Below are 22606 nucleotides of genomic sequence, written 5' to 3'. Positions count from 1 at the left end.
GTTACTAATGTTGCTTATATCTTCATCCCCTGAGAATTCGTTCGGCTCAGCTCTCCCAATTGGTGAGTCAACTTGTGTCGTTGTCTTTTTAAAAACTTTTTTTTTGGTTGAAATAAGAACTAATACGCGTACAACTAAAAATGGTGCAGGGGAGAAGTATTAGTGAAGAAAACAGAGGCAGCAAGAAGAGTTGGAGTGACGGATGAAAAACATGTTGGATATGTAGTAGACAGAAGTCGCGGTTGCAGCAGCAATTTAACACAAACTATGTCGAATGTTTTATTTCCTACAACTCCTCTCTTCTCCGTTTGATCCCTACTATATCTTTATCCGATAAATAAAAGAATTGATAAATTAGTAAAAAAACGACCGCTACTAGAAAAGCATCATTTTCTGATTTCCACGACTAAAAAAAACGAACCATTACGGAAATTCGCATCGTTATATCTTCTACATAAGATGTGGCAATTCTCTTAAAACACCATCTGATGAAAAACATGTCAATGTTTCAAACATCTTAGTAACTCAAAACACAGAAGTAGTCCCTCTTCCCTGTCTTCTTGTTAGAGATTTTACTTACTGTGTACTTTAAAATGCATAAGTGACAAGTTTGAAGATGGTGGATACTGCAGATATTGTCTTAAAGAGTCGAGAAGCTACATTTCGAGGGTTTAACTATCTCACCGCTCCCCTTCCTCCTCTTGTTCCACGCCCAGTACCCTGATGACATAACCAACAATTCAATTAGTTGCTTTGAATTTTCCAAAAACATTGTCTTCTTGAGCTGTAAATCAGAAACAGAAAGGACTCAAGTGAGGAAAAAAACTTACTCTGCCTCGCATAGCACCACCTCTACCTCTGCCTACACCTATTGAAGAGCCCTTTCCCTGCATAGATCAAGTAAGTAAGATGTTATTAGTTTTCAATGTTTATAAAGTATAGATGGGTTTGACAATCTCCATCACATTCAAGAAGTATACCTTGCCCTTAGTATCCTTGAACATTGGAGCATTCTTTAGCATGTCTGGTATGATTATAAACCTGTCAAATTTTTAAAACAAAAAAAAGGCCACTTAATCAGTCAGCTAAGTTGTAAAAGAATGCTTCAACAAAGTAAACAAGTAAATGTCAAAAAGAGTTTAGTATATAGCACCTCACTAAGCTGCCTCGAAGGAAAACATGCTCAAGCTGTGATACCTTACCATCCTGTTCCACAGAATCATACAGAGCTCAAACGTTAGTTTGGTTAACAATTATGAACAAAAATAAATAAATTTCTATATTTGCAGTAGTAGTAACACTTCAAGATTGATTATATAGTCTTGTAATTTATAAATCAGAATCTCCTACAGATTCCTTCTAAGAAATTTTACAAGCTCTACTAGATCCATATCAATGGTGGAACTGTAAATAAGACAAGAGGTCACAATCTTTAGCCAACATGGTCATGTATCACTAATATAGGGATTTAATCGGCAATAATTTCACCAGGAGTCTCAATTTCAACACGAAACCTAAGCCGCTAAATTTTAGAGTAAATGTTTTCTTCAATTCTAGGGATTTCAAAGCACCTAAATCGGCAATGGACAAGAAACGTAAACCTAGGGTTCAACGAGAATGAAATATACAAAGCAAAAAAAAAAACATTACCTTGGCGGTATAGGTGATGTTCTCGAGCTGACAGTTCCAGTTATCCTCGCACTCGATCATGCTTCCTCTGTACAGCTCACCGCTCTTCAACTCAACCGTCACGGTATGACCAGACGACTCGTGAAGAAGCTTCACTGGAATCCCTAAACTCCGGCTCATCTTCGCGTGTTTCAAACAAGTTTCGATTTCACAAACCCTAATTGAACCCTTCCCTTTTCCTCTTTTTTGCAGCCTACTAGAACGAACAAAAAGTGCATCTGTTACTTCAAAACAATTGGCTTTGTTAAAACTTAAAAACCTTCTCCTGGGCTTATACTTATATATTAAGTTTGGGCCGGCCCATTAATTTCCTTCTTATAATTTACTTTGGTTTAATATACATGTTTTATTTTATTCTTTTATATTAACAATTTTATAATTAAAATTTTTTTTTGTTACATATGTCAAATCTATTTAGAATTTTTTTACATGTATCGAAATCTTGTCAATTAGTTGATACATGTCACGATCATACTGACTATATTCTATGAAATATCTATCTTATATAACATGGTTTTATACTTTAAATGTATAAAAAGTAAAGTAGAAGATTTGTATTTCATTTTTTGTATTACACATTTCATAATATACCTTTCAAAATCTCATCATATTGGATTGACACATGACACAATTAAGTTAATTACTAACTTTACACATCCTATGTTATTCAATCATAAATTTTAAAAAGTCTCCTAAAATCTATTGTTATTGAACTATAATTTATTAAAATCTACTGTTATTCAAAATAGTTTGTGGATTTGGATTTTAATGATTTTAATTTAGTGATTCTAGAGGATTTGAGAGAATTTATTTAGTTTAAAATACAGAAATCCAAATCTCATGGTTTTTGTTAGGATTTGAAAGAATTTTACAATATCAATTTCCCTGAAATCATCAAAATCAATTAAAATCTCATGAAAACTCAAATGACTTGAAATATTTAGATTGAATAAATCCCCTAAATACATTATTAATAAATAATAACTGTGATTCGTTTTTTTATATAAAATTAATGGTATACTAAACTATTTTCTTTTTTATTTATCTTTAAAAAGTGTAATCTTTTTATTTTTAGGATTTATAATTTATTGTATAATTTTTTTAATGATATGTTTTATATAGTTTTTTATATATATATAATCATTTAACTTTACTGTTTGTAATTTAGTGCATAATTTCATATATATATATATATATATATATTTGGCTGTAGAAATATAATAGATTGACTTAACACATGTCATGATAAAGCTTTATATAATAAGATTAGTACAAGATTTGTAAAATACTAAAATCTTTAAACTTTAATTTATCATAACCACCTCAGATTCTCTAAGTGGATAAGTTACCAAGCTACTAACAAGATGTGGCAAGTTACCAAGCTCCTTATGTAATAAATACTGATAGATTTTCTGTTACTGGATACTAAAAAGTTATTGGAGTGTTGCACACAATAGTTTGCCTATATATATACAATAATCTAATCCACAGTTTTATATGGTCTTAGTAGCTCAGTAACAATAGTGAAAATTTAAGATGGAAGGAACAATGAAGTGCTCAGCCAATTATGTCCCGCTTTCTCCGATCAGTTATCTCGAGAGAGCAGCCGTCGTCTTCGGTACCAGAACCTCCGTGATATATGGTGATATTCAGTACACGTGGAACCAAACACGTGACCGTTGCGTCCGCCTTGCCTCAGCTCTCTCCGACCTTGGTCTCTCCCGCCACGACGTTGTAAGTGATTGTTTAACAACTTTTCTATCTTAGTCAGACGTTTTTTAAATGATGTTTTAATATTTCTATCAGGTGGCTGCTTTGGCGCCAAATATTCCTGCGTTGATTGAGCTGTATTTTGGAGCTCCGATGAGTGGATCAGTACTTTGTGTGTTGAACACGCATTTCGATTCTAAGATGCTTGCGATGGCGCTGGAGAAAACGAAGCCAAAAGTCTTCTTCGTTGACTCTGAGTTCCTCTCTGTCGCTGAGGAGTCTCTCACTCTCCTTTCAAACATTGAAGAACAGCCTCTCATCATCACAATCACAGAACATCCAACAGAGAAATCAAAACACGTACAATACGAGGACTTTCTCTCTTCCGGAAACCCTAGTTTCAAACCCATACGACCACTTGACGAATGTGATCCTATAGCGCTCAATTTCACATCTGGAACCACATCGACGCCCAAATGTGTCGTCTATAGTCACCGCGGCGCGTATCTGAATGCAATGGCTGTTGGTGTTACCAATGAGATGAAACCAATGCCGGTATATCTCTGGACAGTTCCGATGTACCATTGTAGTGGGTGGAGCTCTGTTTGGACAGTTGCAGCTTATGGAGGAGTCAACGTTTGTCTCAGAGAAGTCAACGACAAAGTTATATTTGATAGTGTAGTGAAGCATAAGGTAACTGACTTTGGTGGCTCGCCTGCGGTTCTCAACATGATTGCCAATGCAAAAGACTCGGTCAAGAAGTCGTTCCCATGGACCGTACAAGTTATGAGTGGAGGATCTTCACCTCCTGAGGTATAACTAATCACAAAGTTTTAAATTACATGTTCGATTAAATTTTGCTACATGTTTGTTCAATCTGACTTATTCAGTTTTAACTTCCGTATCTTTAGGTTATATCTAGTGCCTTGCGTAGTTGCTTTATATGTTAGCTTTGTTAGTATGCATTGGTTACAACATTTGGTTTAATAAGTAAAATCCGAGCATATAAAATCCTTATGTAAATAATATATTACATAGAATCATAGTATAATATATTAATTTATATGGATAGGTTATTTTGAGACTCAAGAAGCTAGGATTCAAAGTGATGATGGCTTTCGGATGCACGGAGTTGTATGGACTAGGAACAGCTTGTTTCTGGAAGCCAGAGTGGGAGACTCTACCTGAAGAAGAGAGTATAAGGCTTAAGGCAAGAGATGGTCTCAACCATTTCGCCAAGGAAGCTGTCGATGTGTTGGACCCAACCACCATGGAACCGGTTCCACACGATGGAAAGACCATTGGGGAGATTGTTCTCCGGGGAAATACCGTCATGAGTGGTTACTACAAGAACAAAGAAGCCACTGAAGCGGCTTTTCGAGGTGGATGGTTCTGGAGTCGTGACATGGCTGTTATAGATCCTGATGGGTAAGTAAATAAAACATACATATATTATTTCGATTAATTATTTTTACTAATAATGATTTGATGTTTTCCGCATTCAAGATACATACATTGGAAAGATAGGTCACAAGATGTTATAACATGCGAAGGAGAAAGTATGGGGTCAAAGGAGATCGAAGGGCTTCTTTATAGTCACCCAGCGGTTTATGAAGCAGCGATAGTTGGTCAACCGGATGAAACTTTAGGAGAATCGACGTGTGCTTTCGTGAAACTCAAAGAAGGAGTTGAAGCAAAAGAGGAGGAAATCATTGAGTTCTGTAAGAGAAAGATTGGGAAAACAAACAAGAAGTTGGTTCCAAAGACAATAGTTTTCAAAGATGTTCCTAGGACTCCGACTGGGAAGATTCGGAAGAATGTTCTGAGAGTCATGACCAAGAATATGAAAAAATGATTTATCGATGCAACTAAATAAAATTTTTATAAAACTTTATCATTTAATAAAACCTAGTTTATATGTTCTATTTCTATAATGTAATTTGGACATGTATAACTATGAGATTTGTTTTTTTATTTATGGATGTTTTGTTGCCCTGGCTCCTTGATGAAGCTAATTAAGCTAAACCAGTCTAAATCAAATTAAACCGGAGAGAAATCAGAAATGCATAAATGGGCCAATTGTTAAGAAGGCCCACTAATTGTTTTTCAGATTGATAAACCTGAAATGTTTTTTATTCGTTTGCTTCTCTTCTCTCTTACATGTTCGCATCTCTTTGTGCAGATTGCTAGAACCCAGATACATAATTGAAACGGAGTTCCGATTAATCAAAGTCGGAAATTTTTAAAATGTTCGCTTAGAGATTTTAGTTTTTGTGAAGTGAAGTTTTCTCCTTTTTTCGTAAATTTCTGAAAAAAATCTCGAGGGACCTCAGAAATCGAGTCTGAAAGCCATGTACAGAGCTCTGTAAGTGAATTGGGTTATTTTCTTGTGTTGCCTACTAGTTTCAAGAAATGCTCACTGTCACTGACTTGCTTCCTGTTTGTGCTATGAAGGTGGCTTTCTCCATTGCGATTTATTCTGAGCTCCTCGGCGTCAAAGTTAACGCCTTACGTATCTCGGGTTCGTTTTTATGTTCCATTCCTTGTGTAGCTTTGAGATTTGTTAACGATCAGTGTTAAATTTGAAACATTTTGCAATTTGATTTAATGGGTATCTTATTGTAGGGACCGGGACGAAGTGGAATTGATAATGGGGCTGGTTGTTCTTGTTCTCGTAGTGTCACGACATTGATAGGTATGTCTGATTTAGCCTGTTTCTTCTCACAATCTATTGATCTTACTTGGATTATTGTTAAAGACGAGATTTTGTGACTTGAGGAGTGCATTGATTCCTTCCATATGCAGGTAATGAATTCATTCGATGCCAAGATGAGTCAACTAGGAAGATCTTACAAGTGCAGATTGTTAGTGCCCTTCGATCAGGAGAGAGGCCTGGAGCGTCAGCTCTGCTTTTAGAGTTAATACATGGGAATTATTCACTTGCTGCTGATGATTTTCATGTTATTCTTAATTATTGTGCTCGATCACCGGATCCTGTGGTAAGTTGATATATCTTTAGGCTTGTCTTTTGGTGGATGATTAAACTTTGTTTGCATCTGTTTTTAGATATGTTGCATAGTTTCAGAGTTATCTATCACTGAAGTTTTGGTGTGGATGTATATCTGTAATTAGTTACTCGTAGTACACTACTCTGGCTGTCTCTAACCTCAAGGCAGTAATTTGTTCCTGTAGTTTGTCATGGAGACTTACAATGTAATGTGTAAGAAGGAAATTAGTCTGGATAGCAGATCTTTGCTGTTTATAGTACAATCCCTTTGTAATGGGGGACACTTGGATAAGGTATACAAACATTCCGATTAAATATCTTGTATGTCCTTACATAGTATAGTAACTTACGTTTTATCTATTGATTTCTCTGCCCATATTTGTTCAGGCATCAGAGTTTATTCACTCTGTCGGAGAAGATGATGGTATCTTTCCTGTTCTGCCCACCTATAACTATTTTCTTGGCGCCTGTGCAAAAACAAGAAGTGGATATCACGCTAGTAAATGTTTGGAATTGATGGATCAACGGAGGGTTGGGAAGAATGAAATAACATATGCAGCACTTCTCAAGGTTAGTTAAAGAACATATCTCATTTCAGGGCTTTTATCTTTCTTTTTTCAAGAGCTGTTCATATGTCAACTTTTAATTTTGGAGAATAGGAGATATGGACAAAAATTATCCTTTCGTGATTCACATAGAGGTCTTAAGGACTTAAGCTTTGCTGTTTAATCCCCATTTCTGTTTTAGCTTTGCTGTCTCTTAAGGACTTTATACTGTTCCTTGACTTAGAGGTTTCAATTGCATTGATCTGCATAGTTGATTTTAGTTTTCTTTGTTATCTGATTAATATTATTTTCAGCTTGCAGTTTTTCAGCGCAATCTATCAGCTGTCAATGATATCTGGAGACACTATATCGACAACTATAGTCTCAATATACTCCCTCTCAGAAAATTCATATGGTCCTATACGAGGATGGGGGATTTGAAATCAGCATATGAATTATTGCAGTACATGGTGGATCTAGCTTTAAGAGGAGAGCTCTTTGTTCAATCCAACCGAGGAAAATTGCATTCCTCGAGACTGGATATTCCTGTACCATCAAATGGTGAAACCGGATCAGAGAAAGTTGCTTTTGGAGTAAATGATCACATGGTTTCGCCAAGGTTGGATGCTCATGGAAATAGCATTGTGGAGTGCAATTCGTCTGGTGGACAGAGTAATGAAACTGAGTCTTCTACGATGGCTGTGCCGAAAGGCCAAAACGAAACACCTGCAACTAGGATCCTCAGGTGGTCGTTCAATGATGTGATTCATGCGTGTGGACAATCTAAAAACTCTGAGCTAGCAAAGCAGCTAATGTTGCAGGTATCTCCTACCCCTTTCCCATTCATCCATTCCACGTCCTTATTCACTCACTATGCACTGCGTGCGATACTGTAGAGTTATGAGAAACCCCTCTTTGAAAGAGAGTTGAATTAACGACTCTGAATGGGAAATTTGATATTTTGTCTATGACCTTGGTTGAAATTTCAAAGCTTTCATGATAATTGATACCAGCTTTCTATCGTCCTTGTTGAGCTGTAGAATTCTATTAAATAGCTGGACGCTTCCCTTTTCTTTTCTAACTGGTTCCTGTCGTGCTTTGTGATATTTGATGAAAATTCATTTCTGACTTTCTTCTTATCTACACTAACAGATGCAAAATCTTGGATTGCTACCATCAAGCCACACATATGATGGTTTTATTAGAGCTGTTGCATTTCCAGGAGGATACGAATATGGCATGTCACTGGTAAGATTTTATGCCATCTGTTTCATAATCTCTTTCTTTCTGTAATTTAGCTTCTTTTTTTTTTTATAATGATTTCTCTTTATATTCTGTATCTCGACGCAGTTGAAAGTTATGCAGCAGCAGAATCTGAAACCATATGATTCAACTCTTGCTACGGTTTCAGCCTACTGCAGTAAAGCCTTTCAAGTTGATTTAGCTGAACATTTACTGGATCAAATATCTGAATGCTCGTACGCATATCCTTTTAATAACCTTCTTGCTGCATATGACTCCTTGGTTAGTTATTCTGATTCTACATATTGAAAGTTACACTGAATACCTCTTTTACCTTTCGCTGTTGTGTTCTCTATTTAACCCGAATCCTCAAGTACACAAGTTTGATCCTAGATGCAATAAAATTTCAAAAGACCATAGTTGTGACTATGTTGCCACTCTAATCATAGGGGACGCTTGGAACAAACGGGTTCATGTTCTGTTCTATTAATTCTTACTCTAAATATTTGTCCAAAATTGATCTGCACTCTAAGTGGTTGTCATGTTTCATAGGTCTTGAAATTATGTGGCAATATTTAGTACATAACCCCTGAACCTAAACAACTTTGTTCTGCTAATTTTCGTGTCACTGTGAGATTCAATTCCTACCTATTGCTTTGTAGGATCAACCAGAACGTGCTGTCCAGGTTTTGGCTAGAATGAAACAGCTAAAACTGCGTCCAGATATGAGAACCTATGAACTGCTCTTTTCATTATTTGGTAATGTGAATGCACCATATGAAGAGGGCAACATTTTGTCCCAAGTAGACTGCTGTAAAAGGATTAACGCTATAGAAATGGACATGCTGAGAAACGGTTTTCAGCACAGTCCTATCTCAAGGCGGAATGTGGTTAGTTTCTGCTCATATAGCTAGTTCTTAATCTGTTTGAAGAAGATGAAACAGATGTGACATAATTCAGTTTAAAAACAATAGTATCAATCAGCACAATGTACTTATTGTTTACCCTTTCCTTTTTCTTTCTCCAGCTGAGAGCCCTCGGAGCTGAAGGAATGGTGAATGAGATGATCCGGCACCTGCAAAAAGCTGAGAACCTGAGTGTTTACAGCAATACGTATCTAGGAACGCCTACATACAACATAGTGCTTCATTCACTTCTCGAGGCAAACGAAGTAAGTATTCATCATGTGATAGTTTTATAGAAGTTTTCATTGACCAGTATACATATAGCAATATTGATTGATCGCTAATTCTTAAATTACATGCAGACTGATTTGGTGATCAACATATTCAAACGGATGATATCATGTGGCTGTCCTGCAAACGCTGCTACCTACAATATAATGATTGATTGTTGCAGCATTATTCAATCTTATAAATCAGCTTGTGCTCTAGTTTCCATGATGATCCGTGACGGGTTTTCTCCAAAAGCTGTTACGTTTACTGCTCTGATGAAGGTAATAACAGAGTATCTGGTTACCATTTTAAATGTTTGCTGCCAAATCAAGAGAGTATCTTATTCCTGTTCATTTCTTTTCCAACTAACGAAAGCTGTGAAATTCCTCTTAGATCTTGTTGAATGATGGGAATTTCGAGGAGGCACTGAATCTCTTGGATCAAGCTGCATTGGAAGATATACATCTTGATGTCTTATCATACAACACCTTTTTGCGTAAAGCATTTGAGAAGGTAAAATATTTGTTGACAAAATGCTAAAAGTAATGAAAACAAACAAACTGCTTTAGTAAGCACATAACTCTGTCTGCAGGGAATGATTGATGTGATTGAGTACATAGTGGAGCAAATGCACCGAGAGAAAGTGAATCCAGATCCGACGACATGCCATTATGTTTTCACGTGCTATGTGGAACAAGGGTATCATACAACAGCGGTAGAAGCTTTGAATGTTCTGAGCTTAAGGATGCTCAGCGAAGAAGACAAAGAGAGTCTTCAGGAGAAGAAACAAGAGCTCGAGGAAAATTTCATCATGAGCGAAGATCCTGAAGCCGAAACAAAGATAATCGAGCTGTTCAGAGACTCTGAGGAGCATCTTGCTGCAGCACTTCTGAATCTAAGATGGTGCGCGCTGCTCGAGTCCCAAATTATATGGTCAGAAAACCAAAGCCCTTGGGCCAAAGAACTCTCCAAAAAGTATGGTTAATAGGTATAGAATGTGAACTGTTTAGTGTTCTGAAAAAAGAGCGGTTTTGGTTTCTTCCTCTTGGCTGTTGATTCTCTGCCACCACTTCGCGAAAGCTGCTTCGTTTTGGTTTTGTATCATGTACAAACTGGTGAGTCTAATTGATGGCATTCAACCGTTTTGGAGGTCACCAATCAACCAAACGAACGGCTCGTTTTGGTGGTTCATTAAGACGGTTAGAAGCTTAAGCGGCTACGAACCACCGCCTATGAAACAAGGCCAATTGCGAACCATCATCAAATGAGAATGAGTTTTAGTCTTTCAACAAATAAATATTAATTTTATATTTAATTTTGAACAATTTCTCTTAACGTAGTATTTTTTTTTTAATAAGAAATAGCCAAAGAAATTCTAATTGCACATGAAACTTGGTTATCTGAAGTTGTACTTGTGTTTTCTAACCAAGTTATAAATTTAAAAAGGGTGCAACGCATATGAATAAGACATGATCTTGAAACTTGATTCACTTAAAACAAGAAAAAGAATAATTACTGTGAAAACACATAAAGGACAGATGCAAACGACAGAAACAAACGTAATAATGTTTACAGCTTGCTCCTGTTTTTCTTATCTTTTCTTTTATTTGTATTTTACTCATCCAAATACAAAATGTTTTCCATAGACAGAGGACCAATCCTTATAGTTAGATGATTTCACACCATAGAATACCATCCAATATTGTACTACAACAATGCAAACAAAAAGAAGATATTTTTCTAAGTAAAAAAAAGAAAAGCAAAAGTAGAAAGGTGAAGATATTTTCTTCTCTTTAGCCAAAATGGACTAGAATAGTGTAGAAAGGTAATATGAAGATTCACTCAATGGCAAACAAATCGTAGATATAAAATGCCAATTAGTAATATGTGTACTCATTTATACAACTCACTCCTATATTTTAACTTAATTACTGAGGACAACTCTCATTCTTCTTTTGTCAACTATTGGAGACATTTGTTTGTTTGTTTTTGCCGACTTGGGGACATCTGTCTGTGAAGTGAGTATACATATATGTGTGTCATATATAAAAGACTCCATTGATTCATAGTTTCATATACATTCCTGATAATAATGTTTTTCTCATTGGAGATAAACAACTAAAGTTATGCAAAAATATGATTTTGACAAAAGCTTAACTAATGCTGCTGCCGACTGCCGTCTTAAGATCACTTGAGAGTTTGATACAAAAAAAATTATTTTAACACCTTATATTAATTTAATAATGTACAATATAAAGTTAGGTAATAAATAAAGTTTATTCAGTAGTCAATAGTCATCAAAATTTACAGCTTTTATAAAACACTAAACTAGTATAGCTCTCTGTCTATAAAAGTGCTGAAGAAACAAAAGGAACTCGATTTCTCTCTTTCTCTGATTCATATGTTTGTTTGAAGAAAAAAGAGTTGTTGTCGCTCGTGATCGAAACAATGCTCTTCTGTGATCTTTTTGTCAAATACAGTATCATTCTAAAAACATGTTTTGATTTCTAAAAATCCATACTTTTTTTTTTCTTTCTTTTCAAATCTCTCTGTGGGGGGGGTGGGGGGGGGGGGGGGGGGGCTCTCTCAGTGCGGCGAGGTAGTTACGCGGCGGCCGCCATGAGTTTCCATCGGCGGCGCTATCCTTACTACAACCGTCTCCGCCGTCTTCTTCCTCTCGTTTTCGCCGTATCCTTATCTCTCCTCATTCTCTTCGCTTTTCTCTCTTTCTTTGCTCCGCCTCCTGGAGATTCCGATCGCCTTCACCCTGGTGTTCGCTACTCGTCCAATGATCCGATCAAAGCTACGGGTTTTCGAGTTCCGGTTAGTTGTTTTTTTTTTTTTTTTTTGATTTATTCTTTCGCTAAAGATTGAAACTTTTGGAACCTATTTGATGATTTTGGATCCACTCGGATTACAGAGAGGTGGAGGCAGACCAGATCGTGATATCTGGCGTTCACGAAATGCTGAGTTCTTCTATGGATGCAGCAATGCCAGCAGCAAATTCGCTAGTGCGTAACTAACACTCTTTAATCATCATATTCAGTTGTTGAGTCATCTAGTTAGTAACATTGATCTTACCAAAAGTATGAATCTTTCGATTAGTTGGAACTTGGAATCAGGCATTGATGATATTAATATCCGATTACTTGTTTGTAGATGCGAAAACAGTGACGAGAAATGATAGATACTTGGTAATCGCCACTAGTGGTGGTTTGAATCAACAGCGAACTGGAGTGAGTTTCTTGTTCATACTTTCTCCCATAGATTATCACAATACGAGCATTTGTTTACTCTTAATCAGCTAATGGATCTTGTGTAATCCATATAGCAATTTGTTTCTAAGTCGGAGTTTTAAATATGCATCTTTCTGCAGATTGTAGATGCAGTTGTTGCGGCAAGAATTCTAAATGCTACTCTTGTTGTTCCAAAGTTAGACCAGAAGTCTTACTGGAAGGATGCCAGGTTAGGGACAGAATTAGCAGATACGTATTGTTGTTCTTCGAAACGATAATCAAATGTTTAGTAGTAGTAAACTTTGTGCGTTCTGTGCAGTGACTTCTCGCATATTTTCGATGTTGATTGGTTTATATCGTTTCTGTCGGAATACGTCAAAATTGTAAAGCAGCTTCCACTGAAAGGAGGACGAGTATGGACTCCAAGTAGAATGCGTGTACCACGGAAATGTAGTGAGCGATGCTATATTAACCGTGTTTCACCTGTTCTTAACAAAAGGCATGTAAGTTTCCTTCTTCTTTTAAACTTTTTCTTGTTGCCTTTTTAATTTTTTCCTCGTGGAACCAAATATGTCTAAGCAAATTGTTTGTTGTCTTGATCCTTTCTCGATTCTTTGCTTCTAGTTTCCCAATTCGCAAAGTCTTTCCATTTGTAGGCACTGTTGGTTTATATTCTTCTTTGTATATCTTTCATTGATCATAGAGACCTTGAAGCATTTTTTACCCATGGAGAAATGGTTGTCTTTGAATAAGCATCTCGCTATAAGCTTATATTAACACTTTTTTCTGTATGATTCAGGCAGTTCAACTGAACAAATTTGACTATAGACTTTCAAACAAGTTGAGCGATGACTTGCAAAAGCTAAGATGTAGAGTAAATTACCATGCTCTAAAGTTCACTGATGCTATACTTACAATGGGTAATGAATTGGTCCGGCGCATGCGATTGAGGAGCAAACACTTCATTGCGTTACACCTAAGGTAGACCATTATTCACCTTAATTTCCTGATATTTCTTCATTTTACACTGTTACTGAACAAGGGCATAGTACTAGGGGAACTAACATATAGCACAACTGAAAACTTTTAGCATGGCTTTGGTACTTTTAGTTCAAGCATCCTGTGGTCAATGCTCTTATCTTTTTTCTTTTGGTAAAGGCAATGGCTCTTATCTGATAGAGGTTGCATCGTGATAGAGTGAAATCGGATGCATAAGCATGTATATCCTGGAATTCCTCTAGTAACTCCTTCACATTTGGCATTCTAATCTATAAGAAATCTTTAAGATATTCTACTTTTCCATGTTGAAAGTATACATACTAGAGAATGTCTTGACGCAAACGATAATGACTTTGTCACAGGTTTGAACCTGATATGCTTGCATTCTCGGGATGCTATTATGGTGGTGGCGATAAGGAAAAGAGAGAACTTGCAGCAATCAGAAGGAGATGGAAAACATTACATGTATGCCTATTCTGTAATTCTTTTGGAAATTACATATATTTGTATATTAACTAGCTATAAGTGACTGTATTTGAAATTTTATGGCAGATTAACAACCCAGATAAACAAAGGCGACAAGGAAGATGTCCGCTAACTCCAGAAGAAGTAGGACTGATGCTTAGAGCTTTGGGGTATGGCAGTGATGTTCACATATATGTTGCGTCTGGTGAAGTATATGGAGGAGAAGAATCCTTGGCTCCTCTGAAAGCACTTTTTCCACACTTCTATTCAAAAGACACTATAGCTACAAAGGAAGAGTTAGAACCGTTTGCTTCATACTCGTCTAGAATGGCTGCTCTCGACTTCCTTGTTTGTGACGAAAGCGACGTATTTGTAACCAACAACAATGGCAATATGGCAAAGATATTGGCTGGGAGGAGGTACTGAAACATCTTCTTCTTATTCATTTCCGGTTCATCTTTTTGATGCAAATGCTAAGTTGAAACCAATGCAGAACGTTTCTTTGATACAATTGCAAAGGTTTAAGCTTTTTGGTTATATGAAACTTGCAGGAGATACTTTGGACATAAACCAACTGTTAGGCCAAATGCAAAAAAGCTTTACAGATTATTCATGAACAAAGAGAACACGACGTGGGAGGAATTTTCGACTAGAGTCCGTTCGTTTCAGAGAGGGTTCATGGGAGAGCCAAAGGAAGTAAGAGCCGGTAGAGGTGAATTTCACGAGAACCCATCCACGTGCATATGCGAAGATACAGAGGCTAAGGCAAAGGCGCAAGTGGAATCTAGAAAACTTGGAAAGAAAAGCAAATATACAAGTAAAGACGCAGCAGTAACAGTAACCAATGATGATCAAACGGAAGAGGATGAGCCAGATTGGTCGGAGCCAGACTATGAGGAAGAACAGAGTGATCTTCAGGACAGAGGATTATACAACGGGACAAGTTTAGATTACGATGATCCATCTACCTCTGATGAGCCTGAGCTTGAAGAAATGCTATCAGACTAGGTAGATTCACATCATTACAACTGAATCTCTCCTCTGCTTGGACACACTTGACAGCAGGCTTTCCAACCTTGGGGCTAGGCCTTGTTGTCACCATTTTGCATCTAATGTCTCTTGTACATAGAACCGCGCTATAGAGCATCGTTTTGTTTACCAGGATCTGAGGAAAGATCAATTTTTTGGGGTCATGTTTTAGCAATATTCGGACTCATGGCTTTACCAGAGATGTAGCTATTAAAAAAAGGCATATGTAGCATTATGACAAGAAATTTTACTTACGGTGATTACATATTTGAACAATTTCTTTATATAGACCACAGTATGGGTCTTACTTCTCACCGCTTTCAAGGGAGGCTCTTCGTATCATATACATAAAATAGATATTGTGATTAGAGATGAACAGAGACGCTAGTAAAAGTTCAACAATTGTAGTGTTGTGATTATTGTTATCAAAACGTTCAAAATTTGTATAAAATGATGACATATGGCAGTGGGCTTTTCCTCTGAAGCCTTCTTCGATTGAGTGCACGTACCTATCTTCTTGGCAGGAACGGCTTGACGGATTCGATCACAACCTAACATAAGCCAACACCAAAATCATAAGATGAACTCTCCAAACTGCTTTGAGAAGTTTTCCATAGTTCTTTAGGTTTTAAGCAAAGTTACTTACCCTCCCGTCATATGACAATGACGCAAAAATCCAAGGCTCACGCGAGCTCCAAGCAAGGCCTGTGACAGCAATTACTTTAATAATTTCACGGATTTTTAGTGGAAGAGAATTGTTACTAAATCAGTTTGGTCCAAGAGCATTTACCATAGACACTGTCTTCGTAGTCAGTATAAGAATTAAGTAACGGGTTCACACGCAGACGTGAGGCTTCCACCGGGCTGCACAAAATCGACATTAGAATAAAAGGTCAAAACAAAGTTGGAAAAATGCATATCATTGAGTGCGATGACAGAGAAATTAACCTTTCTGAGGCTTTCCTCTCACTAGATGCTGAAGCAAACCACAAGTTGACAGCTGAGTCTGTTCCAACGCTCTGTGTTGGTTAACTTAATCAGAAACTGAGGCTTTCAATAAACATAGTGACAGAACATGTTTTCAAATCATCAACTTTTAGCCTATATTGCAGCCTACAGAAACGAAATAACTTTTGGACAGGTAAAAGTATCATCGTTACTGATCCAAAACACTTCAGCTTATAGTCTATTACAGAATCATCTGATTGCGCTAAGAAGGAATAGGTAGGAGAAAATGAGTACCAGAATTAGCTCTTCATACTCAGGGTTACACCTGACAGCCCATGTCCTGTAATATTTTGTAGAAAGAACAGTCACGCTCGAAACAAATCCCAGGTCCAAAGCATCGGGTTTGAGTGCATGTTTAGCAGAATTATTGAAGGAAACAAAATAATCCACCGATGAACATAGAGCTATAGATACCAGTGTGTATGACCAGGGAGCTCTTGCACAGGAACCTTGGCCTTCCGAAGATCCCAGATATGTATGCCAGATTCATCATCTGCAGAGACCTACACATTCGACAGTCCAATGCATAAAGACAAACATCTGATACCATTTCTTTAATATAGTGGATCCAGTTTCTTTCAGAACAAGAGTTCCAGCCATGATTAAAATTTCACATGAAATGAGAAAAGTACTTCCTTGTTCCTTCCCATTTGCAATTTTTTTTGATAAAGCTCTTTGTTTGCATTAGTTGACAAGCATTTACAATATTTACAAAGAGAGTAAAGTCTTACGAGTATATGTTCTCTCTTGAGATTGTAATCCACATTCCGTACATGGGCACGTTCAATAGAATTAACCTTCCTGTAAATTTGCAAACATATCAAACTCAACATAATGGTAAATATATATTTAGAACCCCCAAAAGTAAAAGACTATTGATTAGGTGAAACCCGCTAGATGTACATGCAGGAATACAATATATTAACTTTCATGGGAACATGGGAGAGGAACAAATGAAATGATGACATACTTCATAGTCCGTAAGTCCCAAAACTGGATAGATGATTCAGAAGTCGCTGCAACAGAATTCAGATCATGTGGATTCCATGCTCCACCAGATAAAGAATGACGCATCCCAGCTGACTCCTTAGACAAAACCTATAATTAGCAAAAAAAAAAAACTGTTAAGCAGAAAGTACCACAAAGGTTGTCTATAAACACAGGAGCCAAATATGATTCAAAGGCTAAAATCACCTCAGCACTTTTTTTTGAAGAGTCTAAACTCCACAAGACAAAGTTTTGTTCATCCATGCTGATTAACTTGTCTGATTTTCCAGAGGGACACCAAAGAACGCTGTTTCCACAAAAAAGGAAATAGAGGATAAAGAAAGAAAGCAACACATTCTAAGACTTCGGAACTACAAGACTCAGTAGATACACACTGCTGGAAACAGTAAACCATGAACTCACCAATTAATCTTACCAACATGTGCATCAAGGGAAGCAACACACTCCAATGTTGAAGAATTCGATTGACCATATGGCTCAGGAATCTGCCACACCGCTGCTCCAAATGAATCGCCTTTTGAAATGAAAACAAACATTGTAAGTCTCTGAGCTGTGTGTGGTTTGACCAACACATGATTTTTTATTTTCAACTAAATACAAATTGCTGAGATGAATCATAGTTTCAATTTCTGAGATTACCATCAAATCAACTCACAAAAATAGCAATTTCGAGAATTACCAGTGGAGAAGACAGTAGAGAAGATGCGTTGATCGAAAGGGCAAGAAGCAAGGTCCCAAATCTCATTAGGATGAGAGAACAAACCCTCACATAACAGCTCAGATCCACCAGATGACAAACGAAGCAGATGAACCTTTTAAAATAAATCAACAAAATCAGAATCTTCCGATCCAGAAACAACAAGAGACGAAAAAAAAACAGATCTAAATTGATCGATGACCTCGTTTTCTTCTTTCAAACTTAGGGTTCCAGTGAGGAAGCTGGTGTGATCTTTATCAGCTTTCACATCCGATATACATCTAGCCTGGAAATTAACAAAATTCACAATGGTAGTAGTACAAAGAAAGGGTCCGAAACGAAAACGATGGGTGAGCTAAGGTACCTGATACTTCAAACCGTAACCAATACCAGATGATCCACCTTGCATTGCGTTCTCAACGGATTCAGGAAGATGAGATCTCTTCAACGATTTGCCGCTCTCTGACTCTGATGATTTTGCTGGTTCGAGCAGATGATATCAATGGGCCTATAGCGAGACATTTAAGCCCATTAATATAACCCACTTAAAATAAAAGGGCTTGTACAGATTGAGTCATTAAGGTAAGAAAGTGATTAATGATAGCCTGTTAATTTTATGGTTGACACTTGACAGCAAAAAATTTTGTATCCAAAAGAAGGAAATTGTAAATTTTAGATCTAAATAAAATAATTAGATATATAAGCAAATGTGAAAGATTATACAATCCATTAATTAAATATAATAAAATACTTAAAGATATATTTACATAAAATAATTAAATATATAACAAAATGTTAAAAATCTGAAATAAGTAAATCGACTCATATCTATTATCTTGTCACCCAGATCTTCACAATACCAAAAATAATAAAACAAATTCATGGGAAATAAATAAAATATTATTATATACTCATTTCTTGCACCAAAACCAAATTTAGAACCTCATTTTTATACAATTAAAGGACACGTATGTATATATACCAACACGCATTCTACATATTGTTAACATTACAATTTATACAATGCTCTCACATGAATATACATGTCATATTATTATTTTTATTTTTTTCTTTTTGTCAATGAATATACATTTAGGCTATTCTTGGACGACAACAAATACTTTTCTTTTCCTCTTGTCAAAATACAACAAAAAGTAAAACTTTTCTTGCAACACAGACTCATCATGTATTTACTCCACGTCATTCAAGAATCAATCCTTTGAATATACTTGTCAACATCCCCTATATATTTTTGTAAAAATACTACAATTAATGGTGATCAAACAGTAATTAATTACACTAACGCCTAGTAATACGTTTCTATATTCGAATTGATGAGGAGGACCACTAAGTAAACAAAAAGTATAATTTCTTTTTTTTTTTTTTGACAACAAAAAAGTATAATTTCTGTAAAGTTAATTTTATTTTTTTGTTTTGTCAAAAAACTTCTGTAAAGTCATGGCCCTCATGGGTAAGAATTGGTAACAAGTATTTAAAACATTCATAAAATTCGTTACTATATAAACAAAGAAACGTGAGAAACCAATAATAATACCAGTTCTTTTCAAACGTAATCAGTGCGTATAAAACTAATTAATTTATCGGTTTATACTTTATACATCTACTACATATTGTATCTTCCTCCCAAAGAAAAACAAAAACAAAAAAAGAAAGAGAGAAAAAGCAAAACCAAACCCACGCTTAATGTTGATATCACCTTCCACCCCAACAAACCAGCGCCTCTCCGCATCACTCCACAAGTTTTAAAATTATATACACAAAGACTGGTGTATACACATTCACATCTCTCTCTCTCTCTTTCGGCATATGAAACGTGTTTGAACATTCTCCACGGTGGTTATTTCTCATATTAGGGTTACGATCACTTTTACGCCGCCGTCATGTACGTTTCCAAAAGAATCTCCGACGTCGATCGTCGTCTTCTCCTCCTTCTCATAATACCTTCTCTCTCCCTCCTCCTCTTAATCTCTTTCTCTTCTCTAACCCTTGATCCTTTCCCAACTCTAGCCCCTCTTCGTAACCTAATCTACACTCGTACCCTAACCGTCACAACCGAAACCTCTGATTTCACCGTCGAATTATCCGATTCGAACCTTGACAACGTAAACCAACGACGGAAGAGGAAGAGGGATGAGTTGGTGAATTCTAAGATCGCCGTGTGTTTGGTAGGAGGAGCGAGGCGGTTCGAGCTAACCGGACCATCGATTATGGAGAAGATCTTGAGGGTTTATCCTAATGCAGATTTGTTTCTTAATAGTCCTCTCGATAAAAACTCGTATAAGCTTCGGTTTCTTAAGGACGCACCGAGGCTCGCTTGGGTTCGTATCTTTGAGCCTACGCCGATCAATGAGACTGAGTCGATGGTTCGAGTCCTCACACCCATGAATTCGCCCAATGGCATTAAGGTAATTAGATCATTAAACTCTTTTAATTTATTTACCATTGAATTTTGTGAAAGTTATCAACTCATATAACTAGCTTTCCTTTTTTAAAAAAATTTCACTAACTTTGAATTAATTAATAGAATTTAAATTAGGAAATATAGAATTAAGGATAAGAAAGTGGTAGAGAGGGGGTCCGTTTAGTTGGAGAGGTTTAGGGTTGGTGCAACCGTTTCTTGATCTGTACGTTACTCATGTGAAGGAATTTTTGTTTGATGATGGGTTTGGTATTTGGTGGCATCATCAATTCTCATCCTATATAGTATATTCTTTTTTCGATCTCGTAATTTTAGTAACATAATTGCGGTCAAAAATGGCGTTTCAAAAGACAAAACGTATGACATTAATTAATTATGTTATGGTTGTGACATTAATTAATTTTTGACTACATTTGTGATGTATGGGTTAATGCATCTTTCTTGATTCGGGTTCTATAGTTAGTATGAGGTTGAAAATTCAAATGATGATTTCTTGGAAATTTCTATTATCTAGCAACTCGCAAGATTGTAGTCTTCCTAGTCCTACTAGTCCGAGATTGAAAAATTGACCCCTTACCTTTTCGGGACCCATGTTTCCACATAAAGAAGATATTCATTAAGTTTGACAGCTTGTGATTTACATATATGGGGCTGTAGAAAAACTCGCATCCTGTTCTATTTGGCATTTTTTTTAGTTATGGTAATACTTTTTTGTGAAATGGTTAATGCGTGACATGATGATGTTAATGTGTGGCGTGATGATGATGTGAAATCCGGAGGCTTTTCAGTGTAGTGTGATTATAAACGTGTACCTAGTATATAACATGTTAGATGTTAGATAATTAAATTAAACTTTTTTCTCTCACTTGAAAATAATAATGGTTATAAACGTGACTCGTATATTAATTTTTTAGAAAATCTGATTCCGGTATATATAATACACGAATTACAAATTATTTGTTTAGCATTTGGTATAGTTTCCTCAAGTGTGTCCCCTTTTCAGTGGTTTTTTCTCATCTATGTGTTCAATGACAGGGCTTGTTACAGTACTTCAACCTCGTAGAAGGCTGCATCACCATGATTAAGGCATACCAAAACGAGAATAACTTCACATACGACTGGATAGTCCGTACCCGTGTTGACGGTTACTGGGCTGACCCGCTCGAACCAGAATACTTCATACCAGGTCAGTACTTAGTCCCACCTGGATCCTCATACGGTGGCCTCAACGACCGATTCGGTGTCGGCGATCTCAAAACCTCAACGGTGGCTCTCTCTCGCCTCTCCCTAATTCCAGACCTCGACTCTGCCGGGTTAACTCATCTCAACTCCGAGTCCGCCTTCAAGGCTCAGCTCACAATTCACCGTGTCCCTTACGTCACTAAACCTCTCCCTTTCTGCATCATGACTGATCGGACCTACGATTTCCCTCCTTCTAACTACGGAGTTCCCGTGGTGGCACTTTCTAGCCGCGGACCGTTGAGTGGTGCCAAGTGTCGTCCTTGCACGGTGGCGTGCAACAGCTCATGCGTAGCGGAAGTGATGGGAAAACTGAACAGAGAGTGGAGCTGGACGGAGTGGGAAAACGAGACGGTGGAGCTGTGCGACGCACATGGGGAATGGGAGGAAGGTTGGGAGAAGATTTTCGACGAGATAGCCGGAGAAAAACTCGCACGTGCAAGGAAACGAGTCGGAGGTTTGGATTCGAGGAGATGTGTGGAAGAGTTTGAAAATATGAGAGGAGCGGCCGTTAAATGGGAAGCTCCCGCCTCCGAACATATTTGTACGTTAGGCTTACGGCCCAACTAGAACATATCGGGCTTTAGGTCCAACTTAATTCGCTAACAAATTTTCCCTTTTTTCCTAGTGTTTTGCATTTGTTGTTTACTTTGACAAATATTTCAGGTTACAATTAAACCCAAAAAAAACAAAACAACAAAGTGGAATTCAATTAGGGTATATTGAAATGTGAGATGTGAAACAAGATCTACATTTTCTGTATTCAGTAGGAAAGAATCAAAACATATATATCGAGATAGACTTCTTCTAATAAACATCTACCACATGGAAGAATCACCAAATCTATTTTCGTAAATTGAACCTGTTACAGGATTCGATATCTTCCACTAGTGCAGATTCTTATACAGCTTTTTACGCATCATTACATATTTTACATGTACACACTTTGTTACGAATTAATGATTTTTACTACTGAAATTTTTTCCTATGGGTTTGGAAGACGGGCCAACCAAGTATGACATCAGTATGCAGTATAACTAACAGCTCATCACGTGACCTTTTGCATTTGGCAGATGGATTGGAATCTCGGCACATCACGCGAGGAAAGGATACACCA

The 22606-nt window shown here is 36.9% G+C and overlaps 6 protein-coding genes across 11 annotated transcripts; 4 read left to right on the top strand and 2 right to left on the bottom strand.

Annotated features, from left to right (window-relative positions):
• Positions 1-373: 373 nt before the first annotated feature.
• Positions 374-1937, bottom strand: LOC104713294 (small nuclear ribonucleoprotein SmD3b). The gene is made up of 5 exons (XM_010430382.3): positions 1651-1937; positions 1154-1206; positions 981-1041; positions 831-887; positions 374-720 (listed from the first exon to the last, which is right to left on the bottom strand). Exons 1-5 carry the CDS (start codon positions 1807-1809, stop codon positions 676-678), a joined length of 375 nt encoding a protein of 124 aa, XP_010428684.1. The 5' UTR covers positions 1810-1937; the 3' UTR covers positions 374-675.
• A 1189-nt stretch (positions 1938-3126) lies between these two features.
• LOC104713293 (putative acyl-activating enzyme 21) lies at positions 3127-5373 on the top strand. The gene is made up of 4 exons (XM_010430381.3): positions 3127-3423; positions 3496-4212; positions 4472-4827; positions 4906-5373. The coding sequence occupies exons 1-4, from the start codon at positions 3226-3228 to the stop codon at positions 5252-5254; spliced, it is 1620 nt and encodes a 539-aa protein (XP_010428683.1). The 5' UTR covers positions 3127-3225; the 3' UTR covers positions 5255-5373.
• A 127-nt stretch (positions 5374-5500) lies between these two features.
• LOC104713292 (pentatricopeptide repeat-containing protein At1g76280) lies at positions 5501-10752 on the top strand. Of its 3 annotated transcripts, none has more exons than XM_087466807.1 (14): positions 5501-5764; positions 5854-5920; positions 6025-6094; positions 6205-6398; positions 6592-6699; positions 6794-6976; positions 7273-7772; positions 8104-8199; positions 8302-8475; positions 8856-9083; positions 9221-9364; positions 9461-9649; positions 9762-9881; positions 9961-10752. In XM_087466807.1, the coding sequence occupies exons 7-14, from the start codon at positions 7380-7382 to the stop codon at positions 10351-10353; spliced, it is 1737 nt and encodes a 578-aa protein (XP_087322933.1). In that variant the 5' UTR covers positions 5501-5764; positions 5854-5920; positions 6025-6094; positions 6205-6398; positions 6592-6699; positions 6794-6976; positions 7273-7379; the 3' UTR covers positions 10354-10752. The 3 variants fall into 3 exon arrangements, with proteins under 3 accessions (XP_087322933.1, XP_010428681.2, XP_010428682.1); XM_010430379.3 differs by having other exon boundaries at positions 7266-7772; XM_010430380.2 differs by lacking the exons at positions 5501-5764; positions 5854-5920; positions 6025-6094 and having other exon boundaries at positions 6262-6398; positions 6576-6699; positions 7266-7772.
• Positions 10753-11653: 901 nt separating this feature from the next.
• LOC104715855 (O-fucosyltransferase 16) lies at positions 11654-15373 on the top strand. Of its 2 annotated transcripts, XM_087466803.1 has the most exons (9): positions 11654-12191; positions 12289-12379; positions 12528-12604; positions 12745-12833; positions 12924-13107; positions 13404-13585; positions 13966-14068; positions 14156-14487; positions 14620-15373. In XM_087466803.1, exons 1-9 carry the CDS (start codon positions 11988-11990, stop codon positions 15074-15076), a joined length of 1719 nt encoding a protein of 572 aa, XP_087322929.1. In that variant the 5' UTR covers positions 11654-11987; the 3' UTR covers positions 15077-15373. The 2 variants fall into 2 exon arrangements, with proteins under 2 accessions (XP_087322929.1, XP_087322930.1); XM_087466804.1 differs by lacking the exons at positions 11654-12191; positions 12289-12379; positions 12528-12604; positions 12745-12833 and having other exon boundaries at positions 12969-13107; positions 13408-13585.
• Positions 15363-18798, bottom strand: LOC104713291 (WD repeat-containing protein DWA2). Of its 3 annotated transcripts, XM_087466805.1 has the most exons (14): positions 18753-18798; positions 18175-18318; positions 18013-18096; positions 17793-17925; positions 17516-17627; positions 17300-17399; positions 17076-17203; positions 16837-16906; positions 16520-16608; positions 16340-16385; positions 16046-16116; positions 15888-15961; positions 15744-15802; positions 15363-15648 (listed from the first exon to the last, which is right to left on the bottom strand). In XM_087466805.1, exons 2-14 carry the CDS (start codon positions 18217-18219, stop codon positions 15607-15609), a joined length of 1053 nt encoding a protein of 350 aa, XP_087322931.1. In that variant the 5' UTR covers positions 18220-18318; positions 18753-18798; the 3' UTR covers positions 15363-15606. The 3 variants fall into 3 exon arrangements, with proteins under 3 accessions (XP_087322931.1, XP_010428680.1, XP_087322932.1); XM_010430378.3 differs by lacking the exon at positions 18753-18798 and having other exon boundaries at positions 18175-18322; XM_087466806.1 differs by lacking the exon at positions 18753-18798 and having other exon boundaries at positions 17529-17627; positions 18175-18283.
• A 534-nt stretch (positions 18799-19332) lies between these two features.
• On the top strand, positions 19333-22116 carry LOC104713290 (uncharacterized). The gene is made up of 2 exons (XM_010430377.2): positions 19333-20236; positions 21286-22116. The coding sequence occupies exons 1-2, from the start codon at positions 19712-19714 to the stop codon at positions 22057-22059; spliced, it is 1299 nt and encodes a 432-aa protein (XP_010428679.1). The 5' UTR covers positions 19333-19711; the 3' UTR covers positions 22060-22116.
• Positions 22117-22606: the final 490 nt, after the last annotated feature.

The sequence above is a fragment of the Camelina sativa genome, chromosome 9, assembly GCF_030686135.1.
Source record: "Camelina sativa cultivar CO46 ecotype springtype chromosome 9, ASM3068613v1".
Lineage (NCBI taxonomy): Eukaryota > Viridiplantae > Streptophyta > Magnoliopsida > Brassicales > Brassicaceae > Camelina > Camelina sativa.
Note: the sequence above shows the minus strand (reverse complement) of the source record. Positions and strands in the feature narration are given on the sequence as shown.

Coding starts and splice junctions, on each gene's coding strand:
- LOC104713291 (XM_087466805.1), bottom strand. CDS start 18,219: ATGCAAGGTGGATCATCTGGTATTGGTTACGGTTTGAAGTATCAG. Junction 18,097..18,174: donor GTTACGGTTTGAAGTATCAG/GTACCTTAGCTC, acceptor GTTAATTTCCAG/GCTAGATGTATATCGGATGT. Junction 16,609..16,836: donor TCAAGAGAGAACATATACTC/GTAAGACTTTAC, acceptor TCGAATGTGTAG/GTCTCTGCAGATGATGAATC.
- LOC104713292 (XM_010430379.3), top strand. Junction 6,095..6,204: donor TAGTGTCACGACATTGATAG/GTATGTCTGATT, acceptor TTCCATATGCAG/GTAATGAATTCATTCGATGC. Junction 8,476..8,855: donor TTGCTGCATATGACTCCTTG/GTTAGTTATTCT, acceptor ATTGCTTTGTAG/GATCAACCAGAACGTGCTGT.
- LOC104713294 (XM_010430382.3), bottom strand. CDS start 1,809: ATGAGCCGGAGTTTAGGGATTCCAGTGAAGCTTCTTCACGAGTCGTCT. Junction 888..980: donor TCAAGGATACTAAGGGCAAG/GTATACTTCTTG, acceptor TGATCTATGCAG/GGAAAGGGCTCTTCAATAGG. Junction 721..830: donor GTGGTGCTATGCGAGGCAGA/GTAAGTTTTTTT, acceptor TTATGTCATCAG/GGTACTGGGCGTGGAACAAG.
- LOC104715855 (XM_087466803.1), top strand. CDS start 11,988: ATGAGTTTCCATCGGCGGCGCTATCCTTACTACAACCGTCTCCGCCGT. Junction 12,192..12,288: donor CTACGGGTTTTCGAGTTCCG/GTTAGTTGTTTT, acceptor CTCGGATTACAG/AGAGGTGGAGGCAGACCAGA. Junction 13,586..13,965: donor TTCATTGCGTTACACCTAAG/GTAGACCATTAT, acceptor ACTTTGTCACAG/GTTTGAACCTGATATGCTTG.
- LOC104713290 (XM_010430377.2), top strand. CDS start 19,712: ATGTACGTTTCCAAAAGAATCTCCGACGTCGATCGTCGTCTTCTCCTC. Junction 20,237..21,285: donor ATTCGCCCAATGGCATTAAG/GTAATTAGATCA, acceptor GTTCAATGACAG/GGCTTGTTACAGTACTTCAA.
- LOC104713293 (XM_010430381.3), top strand. CDS start 3,226: ATGGAAGGAACAATGAAGTGCTCAGCCAATTATGTCCCGCTTTCTCCG. Junction 3,424..3,495: donor GTCTCTCCCGCCACGACGTT/GTAAGTGATTGT, acceptor TATTTCTATCAG/GTGGCTGCTTTGGCGCCAAA. Junction 4,213..4,471: donor GAGGATCTTCACCTCCTGAG/GTATAACTAATC, acceptor TTATATGGATAG/GTTATTTTGAGACTCAAGAA.